Raw genomic sequence first — 11,721 nt, forward strand, 5'->3', positions numbered from 1 at the left:
GTACTTTATTGGAAGCTATACCATTTTAAAACCAAATTGAGCCATTTGGCAGTCATAAAAGTGGGACTCCCTGGGGCACCACAAGATGACTTCCAAAGTTCAAAATATTTTACACAATAACTAACAAGGTCATGGAGCAACTATTGCACGCCCTGCCGTTTCCTAGTTTTCAAGACAGTTTTTTCAGCCCACCTTAATGGTCATGACGATTTCATCCACAGACTCTGAAAAAATAACATCGTTTTTGTAATAATCCAATTGTTCACTTATTTTGTTCATCAAAGTGACGACAGCAATTCCATCCCCCAAATTAAGTCCGACTGACAACGAGATTTGCTTGTGCGATACAGGAAGAAATTTAATGTCTTGTTGAGCAAAAATCTCATGCTGCCCGTTGGCGTTGAAATAGGTTGGATAATCCAACTTTTTTTTGTCGCAATAATGTTTTCGGATTTTTTCGCTCCAACTCTTTAATTTCTTTCCTCCAAATGTCTCAAATGAAAATCCAAACTGTGAAATTCTGCTGAGGCACTGTTTTTATATAATTTATGAGGGGCATGCATTTTTTTATATGAAAAGAAAATGTTTTAGATCATTTTATTTTCATGAATTTTACGTGATTTCACAGTTCATCATCAGATTCCACTTCTCCCAAATCAAAATCATCACCCATGATGCTTTGAATAGAAGGTGCATTTTTTGCGATGACCGCTTCGGAAGTCTTAACCTGAATGGACTCGATCTGTGCCGCGATAAAAACACCTTCAATTTTCAAAGAGGCGATGGCGTAGCACTTTTGTCGAATGTATTCCAAAGGATTTGCTTTCACGAGCATTTTATTTTCATTGACGCACTATTCTTCTTTTGTTTTCTTTTTGAAAAACAAAGAGGTCACTTCAATGTTTTTTTCGTTTTTCTTTATAAACAACTTTCCGAAAAAAATGGGGGCTGCGTTTGGATTTTTAGATTTGTTTTTCAAAATGGACCAATCTTCCGTCATGATTTTTTTTTTGCTCTTCCTCCTTTTTTCAAATTGGACATCATTTCCTTGACTTGTTTTTGAAGAAATTTTGATATTTTTTCAGTCACTTCGATGAACTTTCTTTCTTTTTCGTTCATTCCGTTTTTTTCGTTAAACCCGAGAAATGACATGGAATAACCATTCAGTTCTTTCGTTTCAAAACTGCAACTTTCAAACACACCCAAAGAAAACAAAACTGGAGTTCTCAAAATAACAGGACCTTTTCCAGAGGGGTAATCATAAAACAGTGGAATATTTTGGTACTGAATTGGTTTTGTTGCTGAATAAATTTCTCCAACCGATAATTTGCTCTCATCAAAATTTTCAATCGTAACAAAATTCATATTTTTATAAAGAAAAAAAAATTATTTATATCATTTTTTCAAACTTATCAATTCTTTATGATCCACCCATGAGTTGAACGAGTCTGGATATCCTTGCCATTTGACTAATGATTTGCTCTTCGTTTTTCGAATTATTTATAAATAACTTAAGTTTGTATTATAAAGGTTTTTTTTTGGAAGATGGCAGATTTCAAGTTCGGATTTTTCGATTGCTTTGGTGATTGTAAAAAATGTCTGAAAACCTACTTTCTGACATGTATAATAGTTGGTCAGAACGCAGAGTACGTTGAAGAAAGCTGTTGCCTTCATGGATGCTTGTCTTTTACTTGGGCTAGACCTTTCACCAGTGCTTTAGTGCGGCCAAAAATCCGGGAAAAACATTCAATCCAAGTGAGTTTTTTATGAAAAGTTTTCTTTTACACCAGAAAAAAAGATAAATTCTAAAGGTATATTTAAACTAGAAACCCTTAAGTCAAACTACTTTAAAGTTTTTGTTGGCTTTTTATGCATTCTCTGATTAATTGTAAAAATAAAGTTAAATATTTTAGGGATCATAATGTGATGATTTTGTACGACATTTGTTTTGTCCGTTGTGCGCTTTGGTGCAAGAAGCACGGGTATATTTAAATAAGCATTGTTGTATCAGCTTTTTCCACCAAAGGCAAAAAAAATTTGATGATAAAAAGAATTTGAAATTTTTTTTTCCGTGAAACAGAATATTGTTGTTTCTTAACATTAACAAAAAAAAAAAGAAAAAGTAAAAAAAGCTTAAAGGAAATCAAAGAACATGCACCAGAGGGTATAGCAATGGCATGAGAATGAGTATGAAGAAAATGGTTTGGACTTATCGAGAATAAAAAGTTACAAACAGATACCTTTTTTTGTGTGTGTTTGTTTTTCATCATTGATAAATGAATACCGTTATTTAGGATAATTGACTTTTGACGCAAATATTGCTTATATCAGAAATATATTCATTCCAGATGGACAAAAACACGTGTTCTTTAGAAGAAGACGCGCCTAATCGACAGATTCATCTTTTTCTTATTCACAACTCGCAATTTACTATTAAGACATTTGAGGTCTTTGGTGTCATTTTAGTAAATAATATTCTGATGGTTCCTAAGACATTATTTGGTAATTTCAAATGTTTTTTTTTTGATCATAGAAAGCCAGATAGAGCTATTAAGAACCATCAAAAGTTATCATTATATAACGTTTTTTCGATAAGGTTTTTCTCGTGTTTTGTTTTTAACTCCGGAGAATTCATATAGCTTCGCTTTCGTGTTTTTTCTAATAAATCAAATAGCTGTGAATTTCTGCACAGTCATTAATTCCCCAAATGTTATTATTTATATATTCTTTTGACGTTCAAAAATCTAAACCATGGTATTTGCTTCTGAGTATTTTTCAGCATTGTAGAACATCATGGACTTTTAATATTGGACACTCTTGAATTTTATGATCATTTTTTAAAAGCAGAAATCTCTTGCTCAACTTCACTTTGTGTATCCGATTACTTTCTACAAAATGTCTTCCCTCTTCGCCTTCTTCAAATGGCTTCTTTTGATTACCAGCACTTTTTTGCTAAGATTGGAGCGTTTTTGCAGGAGCTTGATCAATACAGGCCTTAAACAAATCTTTACAATTATCAAAAGTCTTTTTATAGCCATTAAATATTGGTAAGGAGACACGTTTTAGCTGTTTCCACAGATTTAGTCAACTTTATTGGTTTCTCATCTGAATTATTATCTATTTTATCTGAAGTATTACTTACAGTTGTTGATAAAATAATGGTAACTGGAGCAAAATTAACTAATTAAATTTATTTTCTTTAAAAAATTACTGTAAATGATATTGTTATGCTGAACTATGAATTTAAAAAAATGTGAGATGATAAACTAATTTAGTTTCGATTGCAGGTGATAATTGCGATTTCTTTAGACTACAAACTAACAAAGGAGATAATATTATTATAAAAAGGATTGTTATATTGCTATGCTGTTTCATAAAAGCTTGACCAAGGATAATATCAGCATGTAAGTCGGGTAAGATCAACAAGGTGATATCAGCACACTTTTGATTTTTGAAAATCATATTTACAGTAGCCTTGGATTTTTGTGTTGAGTGATGATGATGCCATTGATACGCTGCCGCTACTTTTTGTATATGGAATTTAGTTATTATCGACAATATATTTGTTGATAAAATTGTCTGAGTTTCCTGTATTTATTGATACAGAGAATTTTTGCCCATCTATTTCCACCTTCCGAATTGCATACGAAAGCAATTAGGGGTCTTAGCACATATAATTGCAAGTATATCATTGGATTTAGTAACAGCTAATGTTCTATTCAATTTACGCACTTGCAAAGTGTGCTTGTTTCTGAGATTTGGTACAGCTTTTTGAGCAGAACAAGCACTGCGCGGGTTGCAACTGTTTTCACAGAAGTAGATCAGTTTTGTGGAGGGTGGTAAAGTTTGCTGATTGTCACTATATTGTCTTGGATTACGTATTGCATTGATTTGGGGTGCGTTAGATTGGTACTGTTCAGAGTGCTTTTCCACAAGTTTTAATGAACGTGCTTGGTTATATGCCGTTGTTAGTTTAGGTGTTGTGTTTTCCAGTAGCTTCTGACGTTTTATATTTGTGTTTAAGCCAGTGATACATGCATCCCCAATTGACTCATCGCAATAAATATCGGCTGTTACTGCTATACAGTTGCAATATTTTGCCAGAGTTCGAAGAACTTGTATAAATTTGTTTAGCGTTTCTCCAGTTTGTTGCTTATGTGTTGCTAACTAATGACGAGTAAATATTTCATTTTTCGGTTTAACGTACAACGATGTGAGAACGTCGATATCATTTTCAAAAGTCAGCGAATGGGATATATATTCATAAACAGTTGGCGATACGAAGTTTGTTAATATTCTTGGTTTTTTCGTCAGATGAAAATTCTGAAGATAAAAATAAATTTTTGAAAGTTTTAAACCAGTGAGTCCATACCATGCTTGACGCTGAAGAATTTTGATAAGCGTCAAATCTTTCAGGATGCAGATGCAGTAGCGTGTAAAAGTAACCGCACGAGCGCATAACTTGAGATTTTCATTGGAATGTCAAAAAATTTATTTCAATTCTAAAAACAAATGAATTTTTATAAAATTTCATCAATCTAATCTGAAAAGTTCATTTTATTGAACTATGCGATTGCAAAAGTATGCGGGCAGAAAAAAATACTTGAAGTAGGTTACTTGAAGTATTTTTTAAATTAAATATGTTTTTAGTAGTAATTTATAGTAAATTTCTTTAACACTTCGTTGTGAAACCCTTGACATTGATTACTGCTTGACAGCGACAAGGTATTGAGACCACCAGTTTCATAATCACATTATTGTCGATTTTTTCCCATTCTTATTTCAGAATTTTAAATAAATCATGTTCACTTGTTAGTTTTCGACTTGGTATTTGTCGATCAAGGTGTTCCCATAGATGTTTAATAGGATTAAGGTTAGGTATTTGCGAAGGCCATTCCGTTAATCGAACTTTTTTGGTCTTGAAAAAGTCTTTCACAATGGTTGAAGTGTGCTTTGAACCATAAACCTGCTGAAATCCATCCTCGAGGCATTTTGTCTTTACATTTGGTAGCACAACATCCTTAATGATATCTTTGTACATATTTTTGTCCATTGTGCCAACAATCAAATGGATAGGACCGACACAATCTATATTGAAGCAACCCCAGACCATAACGCTTCCACCTCCGTGCTTTACTGTTGGTAGCTGGTATTTTGGATTGTTTCTATGGCCTTTTGGTCGACGAAAATATCTCATACTATCAGATCCAAATAACATAAACTTAGATTCATCACTAAAAAGTACTTTTGACCATTGTTCACTCGACCAATTCAAGTGTTCATTTGCAAATCACAAGCGTGCTTTTCAATTCTTTATAGAAATAAAAGGTTTCTTTGAAGGATGTCTTCCAAATAGATTTGCAGACCTCAAACAATGCTTGGTGGTATCAACACTACATTTTGCAGACCTCAAACAATGCTTGGTTGTATCAACACTACATTTTGCAGACCTCAAACAATGCTTGGTTGTATCAACACTACATTTTGCAGACCTCAAACAATGCTTGGCTGTATCAACATTTTACATTACAAAATTCTTTCATTTCAATATTTAACAAGACAGCATTTTTACGAGGATCATTTTTTACAACACGAATTAAAATTTTATCTTATCTTTCAAATGTAATTCGAGGTCTTCCTGACTTTAGAGAGATTTTATTGTTATTTCTTTCCTTATATCTTTTGTATATGTCCGCTACTATTGATTTTCCTATATCAAACTGATCCGCTATGTCTTTTGCAGTTCTGCCTTGTTCAATTGCACGCAAAACACTTCTTTATCCGCTAAGCTTATATATTTTTGCTTTAACGTTTTTAAAATTTATTCAAAACAATCTTTTTAGTACAAAATACTTTATGCTTTATTTATCGTTTTTAAACATTAATTAAAGCCAACAAAAGTATTGGAATATAATTATTTTAGTTCGAGCCGGATACTTTTACACGCGCATATTTCAATAAAATAAACTTTTAAGATTATATTGTTTAGGTTTAGTAAAACTTCATTTGTTTTTAGAATTGTAATCAATTTTATTGACATTCCAATGAAAATTTCACTTATCATTCAAAAGTTATCTCAAGTTATGCGCTCGTCCGGTTACTTTTGCACGCTACTGTAGGATAACTCTCCATGAGGATAACCTTTACTTTTAAAACTTTTTTTTTACAGCGATATAATAGATAAATTGAAATGAAAACACCTCTTAATTCCAAAGGTTTTATTTATCATAAAACGCAGATTAATACAATAAATTAAATGGAAGTTAATAACTAAACGATTGTAATATTTCTCAAGAGATATAAAGTGATAACTAGTTATAATTTATAACAGTGAGCAAAGGAAAAACCATAAGCATAGTTTGTTGCATGAATGCTGTTAGAATTTACATACCTACGGCTTTTATTTTCCCACGAAAAAATATGTGGCATGATTTTCTGAATAATTGTCCATCTGATTCAACTGGATTTCCACATAAGACTCAGAAAAGTTTCGTAGATTATTTAAAACACTTTGCTAATCACAAAAAAACCAACATTGCTGATCCTGTTCTGTTAACTGTGGGTAACCATTGACACAAAAGTTTTTTTAGCCATTGATTACTTCAGAAAACATTCAGTTGTAATGCTAACACTGCCACCACATGCCATCTTTACGATGCAACCTCGAGATGTTACCTTCTTTTCACCAATCGTAACAAATTATAGTCAAGCTTGTGATATCTGGGTGGTAAATCACCCAGGTAGACCAATCACTGAAGCACAGATTCTTGCACTCGTAAGACATGCATTTGACCAATCACCATCAACTAGAATTGCTAGAAAAAGATTTGAAGAAACCGGAATCTGGCCCTTTAATCCGCAGATCTTTTCTTTGACAGAGTTTGCACCATTATTGACAAGTGATAGTCCAGTATCAAGAAATCAGATTATATCAAATAATCTATCAGGAATAAAGATACAAACTTTATATTATATAGACAATGAAGTTTTTTGTTTGTTTCTTAAAACTAAAAGTTAAAAAATTTTCGTCTGTGCTTTTGCTTATAAATCTTGGCCTGACAATTAATATCTTTATTATTTAAAGAAGCTCATAACTTCAGCTTAACTATATTTTTCGACAATAATGTAAAATAATAGAACACTAAAATAAAATTAACCTGATTAAGTTTATGATGATTTCAATCACATTTATTATACAATTTTTTCAATGTTTTGTGCCAGTAGTTGAAGATCACTAGTAAGAGTAAACATCGAAGCTAGAACTTGATGCGGTAACATCAACATTGACTATATGATTTAACGACAACAACTTATTATTGTTGCCAACTCTTAAAAAATGAACCGAAACGCCTACCTAGTTGACCCAAGAACGCCACTTATATGGGGTGATGCAAATTTTGAAATCATTTTATTTTGTCCGCAGAAAATAACTTCATTTGAATGTTCAAGTTGAGTGAAATTTTAGCTTCATTGCGCGCCAATAAAAACACCTGTAGAATGAGAACCACTCTATATAATTTGATAAAATTTGGTGCAAGTGTTGCCTATTGCCATACCAAGAATAGGATAAAATTTCAGTCGGATTGGTTTACTGGTTACAGATTTATGGCACACAAAATTTACTAATAAATAGCTCAATATATACTCTTTTTGTTCAAATACTCTGCAATACTATTTAATGTAAAATCAAAGTTAATAATTTTTAAATTTTCTGCATTTAAGGATTAAGTTGGTTAAAATGTTATTTAAAAATGGGAAACTATGATTTTCTGCTCTTATCTCTAACAACTGAAATTATGCTAGCAGTTCTTTAAAGATCTTACTGCTTAGATCAGTAATGCAGCACAACAATCTTTCTCTGTACTCTGAATGATTATTTTTTTGCTTATACTTTCACCAAGGTTGATAAAAATCTTGATGAGCTGTTTCGACAGTTTGTTCACTATAGGGCACCAGGGGGAATCGTTTGTGACTGATCAAACACAAGATGTGGTAGAAGACAGTGTGAGTTTTAGGTGTCACGCTTACACCAGTTATCATTAAATAGCGCCTTTTGAAATTTTCAATTCTTTTAATAAAGTCCGGTTGTAGGATGAATCCAAAGCAAGCCTTGAGAACTAAATTGAAACTTTTGAATACTTCAATTATGTGAAAGGTTTTGGGAACCTTTCACATAATTAAAGTTAGAAAAATAATAACAATAATAAAAAATTGAAAAAGTTTGTATCAGCAAGTTGCTTCAGTACATCCACATTTTATGGGTTGAGTTGAATGTGGAGGGCAGCTGGCCTCTTAACAGCTTCTATCCAAGCTTTAAGGATCTTGAAAATAAAATTGACAACTCCTAAGTAGAAATGCAATTCCATCGGTGAGATGATTTCCAAAATCAGAAAATTGTCTAGCCCGCTGATGATTGACTTTCGAATGACATTGCCGAACGGCTTTGCATTAGCAACATCCCCGCCAGATAGCTGAAAAGACTCGAGGCTAGATTTGATTGAGCCAAGTGTTCGCAAGTTTCCAGATTCGGCAAGACACTTTCATTCAACCTCACAGCATGTGCAAGGTTTCATACTTGAATGGGTTCGAAGACCCCAAATTATATTTGCAACTTTCATATCACAAGCTAAAATTAGTTTAAGTCCATTTGCATTAATTAGTGACCAGATTTGATTAAATGTTGGAGTTATTTTCTGGCAAATCTTCTGATACCGTAACAAGATGTCTCTTGGTTCTAGTGTTTTTATCAGTTCTTTGAAGGAGAGGCTGTTTTTGTGGCGGTGAGCTTGTGTCATCCCTGAATGCAGTATCAACAATGCATAGACAAAACTTGAGAAAACCTTTGCCACCATCAATTCCGAGCTTAACAAAATTGCCACCAGAAATTTAGCGAGATTGAACAACATGATTCATAAGACTTGACAAATAATTGCAGCGAGCAACAACTCGAACTGTATTAGAATCTCCTTTTCCGTCGGTGATTTTTAAGTCATTGCAGGTGAAGTAATCACTTAAGTGTTGACCTGCTCTTTGAAATTTCATGCAAAATTTTGGCTCTAACATCTTGCTGTTTAATGTTTGGTATATAGTTTTGACTTACTCTTTTAATCCGTTGTTTGACAGGCCCTTATTTAGTTGTACATTTACAAGAGCTAGATTGGTCAATTTTGGAGTCAACATGTGACCGAGCACTAAGTATTTGTTATGTAATGCCAGCAATGCATTAATTTAATAGTAATCTCAATCTTGATGATACTTTGGACGACTTGCAGTTGGGAAAGCAGCGCTTCTACTGAAATCATCTCTGACCTGCACAACAAAAGCTCTTGGTTCATTTCTTTTTCAGAAATCCAGCTTCCTTGTTTTTGCATTATTTCATGTCAAAAGACAACTTGAAAGGGCTTGTTAAATTACGCACGAGATTTCAGCAAGCTCTTCTTGAGTTTGGAATAAGTATTGGTCCAACAACGTCTTTAACTCAGCGTTCTCAAACTTTATTGGCCGCCCTTGATGTTCCTTATTGCAGGTATTAAAATAGCCATTTTTAAAATGCTGGAACTAGCACTCATTAACATATTTGTCCAACAACTCTTTTAAGACTGTTTGCTTTTTTTTTTTTTTTTTCTTATGAAATTTAGTATCTTCGGGCTCCAATTAAAATTTAGAGTTGTTTGTGGCCTAGCAATTTTATACCTTTGTTCTTCATGCGTAGTTCCTACTTATAAAAGTCATCTCTTGTTTTATATTTTGTACCATGTTAAGATTAAAAGTCTGACGGTGAAGCAGAATTTTTTATAGAAATAAGAATTTAAAGTTTCTTAAAAACAATTTAGATTTAAGAGATATAGAAGATTTTCTTGAAAAGCATGAAAAAAACGATTGAGATTTTGTATTCCTCGCATGTAAAATAACTTTCAATTTTGATTGTCAATGACGATGTTTGAAATGATAACAAAAAGGAATGTTATTTTTATAAAGTGAATCAACAATAAGTAATTCTTTAAGTAAAATAAAACACCAAAAGTGTCAATATTTGTTTGTATGTATCCAACTTTAACAAACATTTTAAATCTATGCACACTACGATATTATTGAAACGATATTTAGTTGTACATTTGCAATCAAACTTTAGGTCGTATCGTAGAGGTTTTTTAGGAATATGGCAGATTTCAAGCACGGACTTTGCGATTGTTTCAACGATTGTGGTTCATGTCTGATAACCTACTTTTTGCCATGCGTAACAGCTGGTCAGAACGCAGAGTATGTTGGAGAAAGCTGTTTCTGTTATGGTTGCTTGTATTTGACTTGTGCAAGACCTTGCACCGGTGCTTTAGTGCGACAAAAAATCCGGGAAAAACATTCAATTCAAGTGAGTTTTTGTAAAAAAATTTTTTTTAAAGTAAAAAAAAAATCAAACTTCTGAAGGTATATTTAACCCAGAAGCTCATGAAGTCGGACACTTTACAGTATTTGCTTGCTCATTATGCATTCTCTCATTCGTTGTACAAGTAAAGTATATATTTTAGGGATCATTTTGTGAAGATGTGCTCTGTCATTGGTTTTGTCCGTTGTGCGCTTTGGTCCAAGAAGCACAGGTAAGTTTAAATGAGCAGAGTTTTATCTGATTTTGTAAAGAGCTTGAAAAACTTTTTTGAAAAAAAATCTTATCATTTTTTAACATTAACAAAGAAGTAGTAAAATATCTTTATCATAATTACAGGAAATCAAAGTACATGCGCCAGGGGGAGTGGCAATGGCGCGAGAATGAGTTTGAAGAAAATGGTTTGGACTTATCGAGAACATAAAGTTGTAACCTGATATCTTATTTGTCTGTGTTTGTATATAGTAATAGTTGTATTCTTTAGATTTCCTTTTCGAGATGCTTATGTACCGAATTATTTTTTTACAAACGATTTAATATATTAATAAAATAACATAAAATACATGAAGTAGTATTTTTTTAATCACTGTAAATTTAATTTGATTAAAAAATGGTTAGTTTTCATCATAAATAAACGAACACCGTTAAGTTTGGGAAAACACCACTCAGTTGTTTTCTATTTAAAATAAGTAAGATATTAGCCCAAGATTTTTTTAAAATAAATAGAATCATACTAAACTTTACATATCAACTAATTTTAAAAGCCAAGACAATTGTCAATAACTCTAAGCTATTACTCAGTTTGAAAATATTCTTTCAGCATGAGAGCCATTAAGAAGCTTGACTGCATGTCGCTATTTTTTAGACTTTCAAAATCATTTGTCTATGTGCTGCGTAAATGTTGCAAATAACATAACTTACTTTCTATTATAGATGAACGACGGGTAAAGTAATAGGACTTCGATTATATTGTCAAACTAAGTACCATCTATTCATTTTTGAGAAAACGAGGTTTCACATGTTTGTAACTTTGAAAAAAAGGAATTTAGTTTGTACATAACAAAAGTTACTACCAGTTCGACATTATTATAGACAGTTACGAGTTTTTCATATAATAGAACGTCAAAAAAGAATTCACTTGATCAAAACTGTACTTAGTGACTTTTTTTCATCTGAAATGACGACCAACGATGTAAAAAAAAATCTTTAAAACCGTGACAATGAAATCTCTATCTAACAAGTCGGGGAAACCACCCTCACTGTGTAAAGTTACCCCTCATGTGTATTATTCACGGTATAATTGTTCGAATAAGTTTTTTTAAATGTTTCTATTTCTTAAA

General features: G+C 32.4%; 1 protein-coding gene and 1 pseudogene across 1 annotated transcript; both read left to right on the forward strand.

Moving 5' to 3' along the window:
• Positions 1 to 6,203: 6,203 nt before the first annotated feature.
• Positions 6,204 to 9,883, forward strand: LOC149887360 (uncharacterized; annotated as a pseudogene).
• Positions 9,884 to 10,060: 177 nt separating this feature from the next.
• Positions 10,061 to 10,943, forward strand: LOC145190145 (uncharacterized). The gene is made up of 3 exons (XM_080066924.2): positions 10,061 to 10,369; positions 10,527 to 10,595; positions 10,721 to 10,943. Exons 1-3 carry the CDS (start codon positions 10,160 to 10,162, stop codon positions 10,766 to 10,768), a joined length of 327 nt encoding a protein of 108 aa, XP_079923050.2. The 5' UTR covers positions 10,061 to 10,159; the 3' UTR covers positions 10,769 to 10,943.
• The last annotated feature ends 778 nt before the right edge of the window (positions 10,944 to 11,721 follow it).

The sequence above is a fragment of the Hydra viridissima genome, unplaced genomic scaffold (assembly GCF_058129835.1).
Source record: "Hydra viridissima isolate aposymbiotic clone 2 unplaced genomic scaffold, HvirCarnegie_v1 scaffold_6, whole genome shotgun sequence".
Classification (NCBI taxonomy): Eukaryota; Metazoa; Cnidaria; class Hydrozoa; order Anthoathecata; family Hydridae; genus Hydra; species Hydra viridissima.

Coding starts and splice junctions, on each gene's coding strand:
- LOC145190145 (XM_080066924.2), top strand. CDS start 10,160: ATGGCAGATTTCAAGCACGGACTTTGCGATTGTTTCAACGATTGTGGT. Junction 10,370..10,526: donor GGGAAAAACATTCAATTCAA/GTGAGTTTTTGT, acceptor TATATATTTTAG/GGATCATTTTGTGAAGATGT. Junction 10,596..10,720: donor CTTTGGTCCAAGAAGCACAG/GTAAGTTTAAAT, acceptor TCATAATTACAG/GAAATCAAAGTACATGCGCC.